The sequence below is a fragment of the Amphiprion ocellaris genome, chromosome 20 (genome assembly GCF_022539595.1).
Source record: "Amphiprion ocellaris isolate individual 3 ecotype Okinawa chromosome 20, ASM2253959v1, whole genome shotgun sequence".
Classification (NCBI taxonomy): Eukaryota; Metazoa; Chordata; class Actinopteri; family Pomacentridae; genus Amphiprion; species Amphiprion ocellaris.
The window spans coordinates 10,590,215-10,606,813 of NC_072785.1; the positions used below are offsets into that span (position 1 = coordinate 10,590,215).

At 37.2% G+C, this 16,599-nt stretch overlaps 1 protein-coding gene across 2 annotated transcripts in view; it reads left to right on the forward strand.

The window, feature by feature from the left end:
* stxbp6 (syntaxin binding protein 6 (amisyn)) overlaps window positions 1-16,599 on the forward strand; it is a 61,165-nt gene that overhangs the window by 9,586 nt on the left and 34,980 nt on the right. For both annotated transcript variants that reach the window (XM_055006133.1, XM_023277374.3), the window contains exon 2: window positions 102-316. In XM_055006133.1, the coding sequence (XP_054862108.1) occupies window positions 163-316 (154 nt within the window). In that variant the 5' untranslated portion in view covers window positions 102-162. The remainder of the gene's footprint in view (window positions 1-101; window positions 317-16,599) is intronic.

Here is a 16,599-nt window from a genome sequence, read left to right on the forward strand (position 1 = left end):
AGTTGTCTCTGAGTTTTCACACTGTAAACAGTTTTCAGATTGCCAATTTCACTAAACTTAATTTCATTTGCTGTTTTTCTGTTCTCTCTTCTCCTCTTCAGTGAACATTGAACCTCTTCACTTTAACTGTTTGTGAGCTGTTTACACCTGCCTAATTCAACAATGAGTGCCAAGTCAGCCATCAACAAAGAGGTTTTCATACCTCACGATGAGAAGATGCTTGCTGCTGTGCAAGTGAAGCGGAGGACAAAGAAAAAGATCCCTTTCCTGGCTACTGGTGGTCAGGGAGATTACATGACCTTCATCTGCCTCTCAGGTTAGAATAGCTCTCTTTCTTTTTCTTTTGTTTAAATGGATTCATTGTGTTTGTCTATGTATTTGTGAGTGCGTGTTTGTGTCAGTTGTGACCAGAGTCACATTTCAGCACGTCTCCCTTAATTCTCTCACTAATGTTCACACTGATGAGCATGTTTACGTTTTCTCTGCCAGTAGAATGCCACGCTAAATCAATTTACTGCTGGCCTTCAGGGCAATCCTTTTTTAAATAGATTAGATTTAAGCTGGAATTGAATAATTGTTTCAATAGAAATTGTGGTTTCAGTTATTTTTACCCATTGATTTATTGCTGTTGGAACATTAACTGACATATTGCTTGTAAATTAAATTAAATCTATGCATATTGCCCATGAGTAGAATAGCTAGAGCCTATTAATTTTTGTGCCAGGAGAACTGCTTTTGAAGATCACTGACATTTGTTAATCCTGCAGTTTTAATGTGTATGAAACTTTGCTTTTTCATCAGCATATGGTATGATATTGCAAGAGTTTATAGTTATTTAATGGTAGTGAGGAGTATTTTAGAGTATATCAATACATCACAAAAGCTAGTAAAGATCTGTCTATGTTGGATTCAGATTCAAGGTTGCCTTGCAGTAGCTACTGAACAGTCAGTCTCTGTGTTTACACTGTCAGGTACTCGCACATAAAAGCCCATTGTGTCAATACAGGCCTCAAATTAACGACAAGTTTTAGAGAATGGACACTGTTTTTCCAAAGAGGTTATTATGAGTCTTTCTTTCCTTTCATGTGCAAATGAGTTTTGCTTGATATTCCCTTCTTGTAATGCCAGTCTCATCACATCTGCAGCACCAACCTTCACCTGTGTGTCCCATTTGAGCTTTGCTGCTCTGAAATGTAATAAACTCACTGGATGTCGTGGCTGCTCAGTCTGTACGGCATCACCAAAATGCATTCATTTACCGATCTTGTAGCTTCCTTGAATAAAAAAAAATCATGATTACAACATGATTTTGGAAAGGGATTCTGCTGAGCTGTCTTCAGGCAAGGCACCACATTCACCATGATAGATCTTCATCATTAGAAAAAAAAGCCTAGTATCTTCAGATATTTCCCATTCGTATCAACTGTTTGGCCTTGTTGCTTGATAAATGATTTCGAGTCTGGCTAGGGACTAGGGGCTAAACAAGTAGTCGATTTCAAATTAAAATAATTTTAAACAATGCATTTGGCAAATTGCAAAGTTTGCGGTTTAGCATATAGGAATTGTGGCTATGAAGTAATCAAACTAATGCTGTAATTTAATTTTATTTAAACTGAGTAAATTGAAACTATCAGTGGTTCTTTATGCTTGCCCCTTGATCATTGTATACTAGGTGGATCAGACCTGCATAGTCACAGTTTAGCAGCGTGTCTGATCCAGGGTGTAAACTGTCAATGAAAATTCCTGCTGTCCTCCTTGTGTGACAGTCACACTTTTGGTATCTTATGTGGTAATGCTCCATTACATGTTTTAAACCTATTACACAGTGAAATAATTGTGAACTGAAGCTTGACTTTGAAAAATGAAATCACAAATGAAATTGCAATATATGTCAGAAATATCATAAATAGATATTTTACCCAACTTGCTAAGCTCTACTTGGGATTTTCCCCCATCCCTCTCTCTCCCCTTATTCCCCAACTTTACTCTGTCTGACATTTTATCAAAGGCAAAAAATGCCACCTGAAATACTTTCTGACAGATAGTCTAAAGGCAGTAAAGTAATTCACTAACGGACTAACGGGTTCATCATGACTGACTCTTGCCTTTCTGCCATGTTGTTAATAAATGAGAGTTGACTTTAATTAAATGAAAAATAGGAGAAAATTATGTATTTATCGATGATTGTCGTAGTCAGTAATTGAACATTTATCCTCAGACTGCCTCTGTAGGACTTCTCACTCTGATGCATTGAAAGACTGTGTATTTCAGTGTAACTTGGACAGAAAGACAAATTGATGTAAGGCAGGTCAGTCTTAAATCCCTGCTGACGTGACAGGGGGGAGTGAATTTAAACAGCCTTAAAGTTTCTATCAGTGGATTTATAGAGATTTACTTTTATGGAGATGTGATACAGTCAGTGACTCCAACCTTGCTGTAAAGATGAAGAGGCTTAATGTTGGAGTGTGCGAGTAAAAGGACTGTGGGATGTTGCATTCTCACTTCATTTACTTTTTATATAACCCAGCTGAATAGGTGTGTTTTCTGTTATGGTCCATGGAGGATGGATGTGGGCGTCAAGGCTCTATTTTTTTTATTTAATTTTTTTTTTTTGCATAGGACTGAGGAAATTGCCATTCATTCAGCCATCTTTCCTTCTTTTGAACAGAGACATCAGGCTATTTTATACTTGTATTAAAAAGGCTTCTTGATTCAATGTTGATGATTTCTAAAGAAGAGACATTTTGCATCTTGTTATCATTTTGAAATGTTTTATGTGAAGGAAGGAATGTTTCAAAACGTTCTAAAACAAATGAAGGAAGTGCCTCAGTGTTGAAGGCAAGCCCTTTTGTATAGTTCAGTTAGTCATGTGTCATTTCTTTAAGCCAGCAAAGCATTCTTCTGAGTCTTATGTATGTGTTCCTGTGCATGTAGTGTATAGTCAAACAATGGGTGTGAAACCAGCCAGCGCATGCCTCCTAGAGCATTCAAGATACAAGGCGACTTGTGTGACTTTGAGTGTGTAACTATGTGAAAGCACAGTGTGTGCTTATAAGGTTGGGGGGTGGGGGTCACTGACAGTCTCATGGCTACAGTAGCAGATAGTTGAAGCCTCAGGGCCATGCAGTGGCAGAGTTATGTAATCTGTTGCATGTCACGGCTAAAGGAAGCCTACAGTATAAGAAGCTGCACTGTAGAGACAACCACAGGCACTTCACTCTCAAGATGAGCATGGTGCCAGGATGAAACACCAGCCTGTCAATGCTGCTCTAATTCCAGGATCAAATACTATAGTGCTGTCACAGAATGTGACCGAATGTAAGAAAAAAGACAAGATATTTTCTTTTAATACTAATGAGAACACCATTACTTGCAGTTGTTACAGTAGTCACTTTCTTATTTGTTTGAATAAATCACTGCTTTCACAGGCGTGTAATACGGATGTTATGCAGATGACCCTGCAACCACAGCATTCAGTTAGAGCTGTCTTTTCAGTGTGGGTGAGTCTGAGTATTTGAGTTGTCTCTTAACTGGAACACATGGCTGTTTGTCTTAGGTAGAGAGCTACATTTATCAGTGGAACAAAAAAGCCTGGACAGCTGCCACTTGGAGAGCAGTGCTTCTTGTTTCAGAATTACACGTGGCTCCAGGAAAACAAGAGTGGTTCTGCTCACTTAGCGAACTGTTGTTTGGCTTCGCAGTAAGAGCTTGGAAAACAGTCTGGTGTTAGCAAAGCAGACCAAGGAGATTCCTCAATTCCCTGCAGCAATAAACTGATTTCAATTGGAAGTGGCTTTTTGTCCTCAAGAGCAGAGGTGTCTAAGTTGACTTGAAAGACGAACTACTAGATTTTATTAAGGTACATCTCCTAATCACTTTAATGTAGTATATCGCCAAATGGGTGTGTTTTGTCCAGTTTCTGTGAGCAGGCTGGTAGGTTTCAGTCAGACTGAATTTAGTCTGTTTTCAAGTGAAAAATAGTGCTGACACGCATTAACTTGATTAAAATGTTTAAATTTAAAGCCAAGTTAAGCAGATTTGTAACTAATTTTCTGATTATAGAAACCATTATTCAACATCAGTTGGTCATATGAAGTCAAGCTGCATATTTTTTTTTATTGTCACATAATTTCATTTATAGTTCTGCATAACCAACAGTAGGGAAAAGCCTTCAAGTATAACTACTGACCTGTTTGAGATCTAAGCAAATGAGACTTTGAATGGAGCGATTGCCCATTTTAGTTTATTTTTGGTATGAACCGTAGGTGTCAGAAAATGTGACTTTATCATATTTAACTTGCTCTGTCAAATGTAGTTCAAAACTAAATACCCAACCCCATCCTATTTTGCAATGAGATTTCGAAGATGTCTTTGATCTTATACACATACACAATTCACGCAGAGTTGCTCTACTGCACACAGAAACATATGTTAACGCTTTTGCAACAACATCAGGGGTCTTGATGACATAGGAGTGTGCTGGAGCGATGCCAGAAGCTCAACATGGACCAAGTTGGTTAGTGAGCTTTCTCTTTGATCACTGGGCTTCACGTGGTGCCTCCATAGCTAAACCTTGGGGCTGAAACACTGGACCGCCCACAGAATGTTTGGCAGGATAGATGTGAGGCCAGTAGAGCTAGATAAGACTCTGTGAAGGTTCACTGAAGGTAGCCTATTAGCCTACATGATTTGCTTTTCAATTTTTCTGATCCTAGAGGAGAACATATTTTTGTTCCTTCCTCTCTCATGTTTCCTTTGACCAACACATTACTCATAATTTTCATTACCTCTTTTTGCCGTTGTCTCTGTCTGTGTGTGTTTGTGTATATAACTGCTACAGATTGGCAGCTTTGGGGGATTTAGTGAAAGAAATGAGAAGCCATTTGTTGGTTTTCAAATCATATTAGGGAATACTATTCATTTGATTTCAACCACCTAACTTTCCTGGGCCATTGAAAGAAATCAATCTACACCCAGTTATCTGTCTCTGAAACATGCTTTGTCCATTTTGCAACATTTATGCTTTATGTTAATACATGAATTTCCATGTGGGAAGCATGTACGCATCCATGGTTATGGGTGTATTCATGTGTTATGTGTTTATGCAGGCATGTCATATTGTGGGTTGGTTCACATGTTTAGTTCTATGTGCTGGCGGTCTTCTGCAAGTGATGTGACAAAAAGGTTGTGCTTGTGTCTTTATTAGAATGCATTTCTTTCTGGGTTGTTTATTTTTAAGATTCTTTTTCATTACACCTGATCAATTGAAGGTTGAATGTAATGCAGTAAGGATTGACCTAATTATATAATAAATCGGAATTATTTAGATTGAATACCTTTAATTGAAGCCTGTGATTTATGCCAACTGTGTATATATCTATATCTATATCTATCTATCTATCTATATATATATATATACACACACACACATACACACACACACACACACACACACACACACACACACACACACACACACACACACACACACACACACACACACACACACACACACACACACACACATAGATCTCATTCCCATTTTTCTTACACCAATGTGTGAATAGTGAGATCTATTTGTTGTGGGACAAAATGCTCATTTTCTGTCAGGAATAGAGCCCCGTATCAATCTTTTTTCCAAACAAATTCAGAATGAATATGTCAGACTTACTGCAACAGTTTGTGTATTGCATTTGCTTTCAATTTCAGTTCATTCATCATCAGTGTGCTTGTGGTTATTGATAAGTTGGTGAGATGGATTGGCGAGCAGTTTGTGTACCTCACTGGTATATTTAGCAGCTTTAACTAATCAGAAAGTCATATCAGTTATGACCTTAGATACTTCATCCAGAAACACATAAGTCTAACATTCTGTATTCATATACATAAATTTGTGGTTGTGGGTGTGTTTGCCAAGGTTTCTCCAACCTTCCAGGTCCAGACGGACAAACAAGTTAGGGACCATGGATACATATTTATAAGGTTCTTTGAGGTGTTAACACAGACTGCACCATAAAACAAGTTTCATGCTTTTGAGCGATATCATTAAAATGAAGGAAATTGCAAAAAGTCAAAAATGAATAATAAAGATTAGATCCAGAGACGTCATCTTAAGTTTTTATCATTAAGGTCAGTATTGATTCACCGTAACCATGTTTATTAGTTGTGAGTTATATGCTGTGTTTTCCTGTATGTGAAAAATGCTGTCTTTTGCTTTCGAACTTACAAACTAACAATACAAACACAGTGACAATTACTTTTAGACATAGCCACAGTTATATAAATCATCATAAATTAGTTAGTTTCACTGTAAATGTAAATGATTCTTCAAAAAAAATTACAGAAACTGCTGAATTGATAAACTTTACATAGCTGAGAACTCGGAATCCTTTTGATGGTCGTTGAGATAAAAAAAATTGCGTCACTGAAGAGGTTAGTAAAGTCAGCTCAGTGTTGAACCATGTACTGTACTTTACAGATTTTTGTAGTTTGCTATAGTGCATTTTACTGCTAAAACTTTTTCAAACATCTCAGGGAGTCTGGACAAATGTTTAACGAGGTTTAGCCAAGCATGGGTGTGTGGGTGGTCTGTGTTCTGTTGTGAAGATTGTTGCCTTCTGTGGGTTGCCAGTGTAGCTGTAGTGACTGATGCCGGCCTCCCAGTATTTACTGAGAGCAGAGACCTACAGCCCACTCACACAGGACCAGATACATCAGCACGACATTATTCCCACATTCCTTGTAAAGATATGTGTGTGTCTATGTGCGTGCATTTGCATGCCATCCATACCAGAACCTCTTTGTATCAGTCCTCGTCTAGACTCATTAGTTTGTTCCAGTTCAGATAATTTTTGCAGGAGGTTGACTGCTGTGGTAAACATGGACTGCCCTCGCCCTCCCCAGTTTATCTTCCTCAAATTGTCGACCTTCCTTTCATCTCTTTTCCTCAAATCTCCCCTTGGCCATGATGACAGTCCTTAAAAGTGTTTAAGAAAGATGGTTTGTTGACAAGAAAAAAAAAATCTTGAGTTTTGTCAGATTGACTATCTATTTGATATTGCTGGCCGTCAAATTTGATTGACTAGAAAAACATTGTTTACAAAAATTATTGGAATTGTTCCAACATACCTGACCTTGATGTCTGAATGCCAGCAGATGTTGAGTTGTTATCCAGTCATATCTCTCTCCAATGGCATTTCAGCCTCCAGTTATGGATCTGGTGCACTCACCCATTTCGGTTGTTTGGGAACTGTGTGTCCTCTCCTGTGGCCCCAATACAATATCTCTCAAAAATTGTAGTTCTAGTTTTGGTATAAAATTGGCTTTGTCAACTTGGTTTTCTCATTTTACTGCAGTCAGATGCAGGATTTTTTCTATTTTATTATTTTTTAACTGACCGTATCTAATTTTAAGATGGAGTAAAGAAAAGTTGGTTGCTGTCAGGCAACTGAATAATCCAGTGTGTTGGGTCTGTGCTGTCTCTTTCACTTGCTAACTCATACAGTGTACAGACGTACACATTCACACACACAGACGCACACACGCTCACACCGCAGGTGGAGCTGATGAAAGGCTCAGGTGCTCTGTGGGTAGACTGTGCTGTGTGTGGTGTTGTGCATACAAAGACTCCCTCTGTAGTGATGTCCAGCCTGTTTTATCCAGACTGCAGGGAATACGTACGAGGTATGTGTGTGTGTTACCATGTTACTGTGTTACCATATCTATGATATGGTAACACAGGCGGTACCCAAGCAAGAACCTTTAGCAACACTCAAGACAGAAGCTACAGTGACACCAAGTCCACAGCCTGCAGCTGGTGAAAATCCTGTGTCTACACTTGAGCAAGACAGAACTGTCCTGCTCAATAAAATAATGCATCTAAAATATTTATTAGGAGTTAATAAGGCAGAATCCATACGACTGATGGCTAATCGGTTCATGAGTCTCTATAAAGAACAGCTGAAAAACAGAGATGCTTCAGAAGCAATTCAACAACTGGAAGCAAGAAAAAGGAAAAAGGCCAACACCTGCCTGGTGAAACAGGTGGATTAAAGATCCAACCTAAAAACTCAACTTGCCAATATTCAGCTGCAATTTAATGAGCAAAAGTGTCAGTGGGAGAAAGAAAACAAAACAAAAGAGCGTCTGAACCAGAAAACCACTCAAAAAGAAGCAGCTTATATATGTCATGATATTATATTGGGATGAATAAAATCTTGTTTTTTTATTTTAGAATTTCTCCATCTCATAACCCAACAAAGCAATCATGAGCACCCTGAAAAGGTTTGTGACTTTGTGATTTTATTGTCTCACTTTGGCACTCATTTTGTTAAAAAATTTTTTTTAGCAATATTCTCCTCTTTATACAGCTGCTTCGTCTTTCTGCATGTCGCTGTTCGTGGAACATCTTCTGATACCACACATGCCAGCATATCACCACTTACTGTATAATATTATGTAAGCAGTGTTTGCTAGTGATATGTACAGTGTAAAGTAAATAGTAGAAGTGGTCCATTTCAGAAGACTTTTGAAACAACGGGAGAAGAGAGTGGACAGCCACAGTGACACAGAAACGCAGGACAAACTTTACATTTTAACCGTATACATATTAAAAGGGTGATATAAATTATGTGTGTGTAGCGTTCAATCCTACTGCGCTCAAGGAGATAGTGAAAGCAGTCCTTAAATCACAGTAGTTCTGCTACAGCATCTTGTGTACTGGGCTTGCTATCCAGTACTGGAAGCTGGTCTCCCTGGAATCGCTGAAATCTTGTCTCAAATCTCTGCAATCTTCTTTGACTCTGAGTTTTCAGCTCATCTGACGCACACTCCAATTTAGATAAAACAACTGATGCAACGTTAACTGCAGAAAACACCAGTGCAAACAGTGAAATTTACCAACAAAGCAGATCTTAACCAGCATCTCAGCTGCAGCAAATAACGCTAATATTTCTACAAGTGCATCAAAGTGAAATAAACAAAAACATTCTGGAACATGTCTGCTAATCAGCAGTGCCTCTTAAAGTCTTAAAATTCAACATTCAAATCACTAATACTTTTAGTGTATGCGTATGCGGTATTTATATTTTATAATATTATTTTTATTTTTATATATATATATATATATATATATATATATATATATATATATATATATATATATATATAAAAAATAAAAATAAAATCACAGAAGCTTTGTTTTTACATGTAAGACAATATTAACGTATATGTGTAGTATTAATAAGAGCCTCTTTTGCTATTTATACATTTTACTTTTGCTCATCTAACCTCTCTTTGCTACAGTGGTCTCATCTGTCTACATGACTATTGCATCTTCTCCATCTCCTACCATCTAATTTGTGGCTCACTTTGCTTTGTCAAGACATTTTTTAGCATCTATAGTGTCATGTTGCCGCTTCATGTCTATCATAGTACAGCCCTGCTTTGATCACACAGCTGGTAACAGCTTTTCTATTCATTTCATTATTTTGCAGTTTTTGTTTATGGTCATATGTTCTTACCTGCTGATTTCTGACAGCAAGGTGTACTCTTTGATAACATTTAAATCTTAGATTGATATATTTTATATAATTTAAAAATGGACACGTTTCAATAGGATTCAGTTTTTTTGTTTACAGAGTTGTACAGGGTGAAAAAACAAAACATAATGATGCATTATTTTGAAGTGTGTGTGTGCCTGTGTTCGTGTGTGTGTGTGTGTGTGTGTGTGTGTGTGTGTGTGTATTGGAAAACCACATGCACTGTGCACCAGTTGTTCTGACAGCTCTCTTCACATTACTTACCTATGCAAAACCCAAACTATCTATCAACATCCTCCCTCAGTTTCTCCTCATGTTCAGTAATGTCCAACTCATTCTGCTTCTCTTCCATCCAAACAGCACTTTAGTTCATATAGCAACTTTACAGCTTTACACCATAATCTTCTCACAATTGAGCCACAGTTCTGTGTGCTGTTCAGCTGCCACTGTTTTTGTCTTGTGTCTCTGTGTCTTACTTTCCTGCAGAGACAGGAATCTGATGATTGGTGTGGTGGAGACTGTGTGCTGTTGTTGGTTTGGAAGACTCTCTCAAGCTTCCTTTTAAGAGAGTTGTTTTATCTTTGGCTGCTGGTCTTGTATGTCCACTCTTTCTTTAGGACTCTTTGTTTAGGACATGGGATGTTTTTGTTAACACAAAAGAGAAGATGAGGTGTGATGGGAAATGGAAATAACAGATAAAACAAGGCTGCTTTTTTATGTCTTGGGTGCTTTGACAATATATTTCACTTTAGGTTCTGGATGATTCATTGGTAGCTGAATAATTGCTGTTAATTTAATGGAATAAATGTATATTTACTGATATGGCGGACATGCATGCGATTCTCGTTACATGCTTCAAACAACATTAACACTAAACTGATGAAGGGCATCTGCCACATTCTGCTCTGAGTATAGATACATTTCAGAGAAGAAGTCACAGCATCCAGAAGATCAGATATGAGGATTCTTTGATATCAAACTGCTGTTAAAAAATTAAATATGTTGTAGATTATTTACTCAGAAGACTGCAGCTTGCTTGCTATCTGTTAAGGAAATTTTTCAAAACTTGCATCCCTACTTTAGGAAATTATGTTTGGTAAGTGTTATTTGGAGTGCTTTGTGTACAATTGTGTAGAGCTATCTGTGGTATAATAATAGATTTATCTTAATATATTTCTAAAATTAGGTAATCTTGAGAGAAATTGTTCTAGCGTTCAGAATATGTAAGTACCACAATTATTAGGGAAGATTTTTTTTCTCAATAATACATAAGTTTTGACAAGAGGGATGGTTAGAATTGACAGTTTTATCAATGGGACTGGTAAGCAAAGACCTGTGAAAAATAGTAAATCTTAAGACTTTGAAGTGGAAACATAAAAGTGTATTTTCACTTGGATACCCTCTGACAATCCCAACTAATCATTACAGAACCAGTTATGGTTCTTCTTAACCTGAAGACTTCCATCACTAGTCCTTCCTGCTTTGACAGAAATGTGTGGAGTGAAAAAAGTTTTTTTTTTTTTTTCTGGCTTCTTCTTTGCTGTGGTGCATCATTGTTTTTCTGAATGTTGTGAAAGTGTTGATGGCACGAAGAGAGCAGAGAATTGCCCAGGGAGATGAGGTGATGTGGCCATTGAGGAGGTAATTACTGGAGAAGAGGACCACACCACACATATTTTTGGTACTGTGTGTACTCTGACCGTATGCATTGGCTCACTAACAGAGCAAAGACCGTGTCAACAGAATTCCCTGTGTACCTGGCAAAAGTAATCTTCATGGTGTTCTCAGCTTTTGTATTGTGCAAACAAAGCTTGTACCACACATCCTTTACCTCATCGGTGAAGTGAACGGAGAAGGAAAAGGGGGGACAGTAAAGAGAGCCGTAAAACAAGAGTAAAGAATCTGGCCTTCACAAGAGTGAAGAGTCAGCCATCCATATAATTAGGTGATGTTCTCGTTAAACTGAGATACTTCACAACTAAATACTTCATAACTAACTTCAGTTACTCAACCTAATTGACTTTGCAACACATTTACTTGGCCAAAGATATTGAAAGTAGAAATGGTTCTTGTGAAGAAAAATAGTTTTACAACTTGTGCTCTGGCTGAGCAGTAAAGCTTATTTCAGAAAAATTCACTTTTATTACACAGTGTATTGACATTTTTTGGTTACAAGTTCTGCCAGTACATTATGATTCCAGACATTTCACAAAGCCATGTTTCTCAATCTGTCACAGCAGGGGTACTAGATTAAATGGAAAAATTTGCCAGCTATTGTCAGTGGTAACAGGGATGGGACTCATTGAATGTTTTTTAAAATTTATTTCGAGATCATTTGAGTGACTTCTTATAATCAAATTAATTTGAGAAAGAATGCATAGTGTAATGCATTATGGGTCTGTGCCATATAATCACTCCTAGAATATGAAGAGGACATCCAAGAAATGAGGTGTTCAGTTTTTGTTTATCATAAAGTATTTCTCTCTTGAGAAGTCAGTATCAAAGAAATGGAGTAAAGGGCGCAGTTATTTAAATATTTGGTATTATTTCTGTCTAATTTGGCCATGTCCTGCACATACATTTTGTAAATGACCTATATTGTACAATGGTAATATTGCACCATTTGGTAGTACAAATCATTGTAGTATGGGATTTTCCTAACATATGTGGACCAACTGCTCAAATGAAGCAAAATATACATACTTAGTTAATTTACTGTTTAGCTTGTATCTGCATGAAAACACTTACGAAAGGGAGCAGTCAGTGCCATTTGTTCATCAAGTTTGTAATAAGGCACTACTGTGTATTCAAGTAACTGAAATACCCGTCTGTGTGTGACTACGGTGATACTGGTGAACTTGATGGGGTCATTTGTTTGTTTGCAAACCCAAGGAAGTTGCACATTGATACAGTGAACTTTGAGTGTTTTTCCCCTTCTCTCAAGATCACAGTCAACATATATCTGACTGCCCCTTGAGTAAAATCATCTTGGGCTCAGAGTTACTGCCACACTCAACCTATTTGCATCATTGCCACTGATAATGCATTGAAATGCAAAGGTCGCAGAAGTGCAGAATGTGTTGAAGTGTGTACAGTCAACGATCAAATATACATAAATTGGCATAAATGAATAAGTAGAAATAAACAAATGTAAATAAAGGTCTCAGCTATTGTACAGCTTTTTTCTAATAAATCAGCTCAATATAAAAAGCTAGAACTTCTAAAATAACTAATTAAAATGCAGTGCAAACACTGAAAAACAATTTTAAAAAAAAGGTAACGATTAAATCAAGAGCCACATGCTGCTGTACATGTTTTTGTATCACTAATACATTCTGACATTTCAGCATCTAGTTACTGCTGTTTAAAATCTTGACAGAGGCTGAAACAAAAATTACTTTGTTGACACTTGGGTATTCTAAATTCACAGCCGGAAGGCAAAAGCTGATATTCACAGCTGAGGATGTGAGTTGGTGCCTTCACTGTTTTGTGTGCCTCTCTTAGCACAGGTGTCATGAATAAAAACTGCAGTGAGCAATGTTCTGTCATTCAACCTTCATTGCAGTCTGTACCACGCAGCTTAGCTTAGATTTTGCCTGATACTGACAGGTTACCACACACGCGTGGATTCTGCACCTCTCTCTGTAGAATTGACTGGCAAAATAAAAAATGCTTTATCCATACTATATAATGTGAGTCTTGTTCAAGTATAGTCTGTGGTGTAACCTTGAGCAAGGACTTTCAACTTGTACGTCCCAGCTTGAATTATCAATATGCACATCAAGGTATTTGTAAGAATGGAGCTGATTGATAGAAGTGCTGGAATATAGTTTTCTCTTTATTTGGGATCAAATATCATCTCTTCAATTTTCTTGACGTTTACTATGAGGTGAATGTTGCATAATTGCACAACTTGATCAACTATAGAGTAGCAGGATGATGCATTACTGTCTGTGGCTTAAGCTAAGAATTACTGTATCATCAGATAATTTTATGTTGTCATTCTGAGTGTTCCCTATAAAAACATTCATTTGTATATATTATAAAGAGGACTAGAAAGCCCACACATACATGAAGGGCATCCATGCTGTTAAGTCAATGGTCAATTGTTTCCCAGTGCTTTACAACCTGTTCTTTGTTGGATGAAATAATGGATGTTGGACTTACCAAAGTGTCTGTTGGCTGAGCACTACGCTATTGTCCTGGCTTCATGCCTCCAGTACAATTTTTCATCTGTTTGGCTGAAAGGTTTAATACATCTGTTAAAGGTATCCAGCCTTTTGAAAACATATGTGTGAAATGCTGCCAGACAGCATGTTTTATATCTGTGGGTATGGCTATTTGCTTTTATTGCTGGATATTGTTTGAATTGTAAATATACAAAAGAACCAGTGTTAATCTTGTTTTATATTTCACTGTAATGTGCATATTAATAAAAAATGACTAGATTTTATCACAAAGAAAACTTCAATATATTTTTGTTGCTTTGAAGTGCTGATGGAAATTGCTATGAACACTCCCTACGGCCCCCTGAAATGCAGTATTTGAATTCCAGCAAGTTGCCATGAATAAGACTTACTTTATGGATATGAATGATAGATTTGAGTTTGGCTGGATCATCTCTGTCTCTGTGTGAACCTACAGGTGCACCAGTAAATCTGTCCAGCCAAGAGTCCCTTTGTGCTTCTGCTTGCCATGAAGGCCTTATCAGATTATTAGAGATACATGGCACTATTATTCAGAAGAAAAGGAGGGCTATTTAGTGCAGTATATTAAGGCTTAGACTGCGAGTGGAGTAGACAAGGAGGGAGCGGCGGATAGTGAGACAGACAGAGATGTGGGGGAGGAAAGGGAGGGAAAGATCTCAAGGGTCCTAACCTCTGTTAGTCTTTACTGGAAAGAAGGAGGGTTGGAAATGGAAAGTAAAAGTTGGAAAGCTATTACTGTTATTTTTCCAAAGGTACTTTTTTTCAAATGAAACATGAATCAGAAATAATTCTTTGTTGTAATGTGGGATGGGAGGACATAGAGATGTCTTTGTTATTTACTTACCACACAGTGTTTGTGTGGATCTCTGACACACAATGACTAGTATATTACTTTGATGAAGAGCTGTATTTTACAGTGCTTCCAATATTGACTGTGTTTGATTGTTTCACTTTATTCCTCATATTTAAGTAATCTGGTGTTGCCTGAGCATATTTAGGTAGATGTATAAGCCTCATCATTTTTCTGTGCCAAAATTGCAATGTATTAGTTGTAATGAATTTCTGCTCTTATCTTCAGAGTCATGTTTTCGTTGAGGTTAAGAGATTCATTCATTCTACACCCACCTGCTATTGATGTGTTTCTTGCCTTGATTTATAATTCCTTTGATGGTCAGGATAAATGCATAAATAAAAGATCTGCCTGTACCAAAGGAGCTGATCAATTCATGGATGTCCTTTATAATCTGTCAGCCTCTCCTTTGACCATGTCTGCACACATAATAAAATACATCCATGTTTCTCAGTGCACTCATTTTTTTCTTCCTCTGTGTCTTAAACTTTCTCCAGAGAGAGATTGTGAGGAAGATAAAGGATTGACTGCAGTTTACTGTGCTTTCTCATAACTATTTTTTTATGCTATTGTCGTCAGCTCCATGTAAACCCATAAGGGGGTTGGGATCGAGTGGGGTTAATAAGGCTGAAAGCATGCTATATTTGAGTTAGCGCCACAGACAAACGTGCATGCAAAAAGCTGCAAGAATAAAACTGCCATGCAGTAACCTTGGGGACTCATGCCTGGCTGAAAAACCTTAACAAGGAGCAAAAAAAAAAAAAAAAAAAAAAAAACAAGGAGCATGCTATTTCTTTCTGCTTCAGCGGGGCCCTTCTCTTGAGCTGTCCAATTATCTCCTGTTTGAATGTCTTAACTGTAGTTGATGCAAGAGGGTGTGCATGTGTTTTATCATGTGAATGTGGCAGTTTCACTATTCCTCTGGCCCCTAGGTTTTGGCTGAGTTCAGGATTTCAGAAAAGTACATGAAATGCATGGCTTATTCATGGCACGTTACCATTAAATTATATGCTCTTTCTAGATGTACCATACTTTTGCATCACTTTTGGAGTACCACTTTGCTTGAAACAAAGAGAACTACTCCTAACATTAGGGCTGGGAGATGAAGCTGAAAAAATGTATCATAATGAAATGTTTCATTGTTAATATAGATAATTACTGATGCTTTTAAATCACCTAAGTTTCATAAAAAACAGCAGAAAAATGGTTTATTTTGAATGCAGCTACCTTAATTTCAATGTAACCATGTTGTTCATCAAGGCACAAGGGAAATAAACAAGTAAAATTAACTTTGAGGTAAGTTCACTTCAATAAGAATGCTAATAGAATGCAATAAATAAACAAACTTAAAAGAAACCATTGAACTGTCTGTTGAGCTTAGATGAGCAACATCTCAAAGTTCACTTTATTTGTCTCCCATGGGAGAAATTTGTCTTAGACAAGGCAAGACATCGAGCTGCACTGCAACACAATAAAACAGAACACATATTAAAAAATACATCATAAATAAATGACATATAATAAATAAGGTAAGATAAGTTTAAAAGAAATAAAATAAATCTTATGTGCCTTTTAATTATCTTCTTAAAAATTCTGTTAGCCACTTTAATGTGTGATATGTGGCTGTCTTATCCCACTTCTGACAGCTGATATATTTTCATATGGCTTTATTCTCCTTTGTTTTATGGTCTGTTTTTATTTTCTTTCAACGGCTTTTCCTTACATTATCTTCCTGCTGCCAATAGAAGCAGCAAGAGTTAATATTACCCCCATTTTTCCTTTATCATTCCCCATGAATGTGTAAAGTAGAGAGACAAAACTGCGTTCTCATCTATTTTTAATTCCCCAGGTTAGAACATAAAAATGTATTTCCATTTTTCAGTGACAAAAACTGGCTTGCGAACCGCCTGTATGTGATTGAGGTAAAGACCGAAAATTATTGATTAGGCTTTTTTGCAGAAAAGCCCTTTCAACTTTCACAGTAAATATTTGGTTGGCTGTC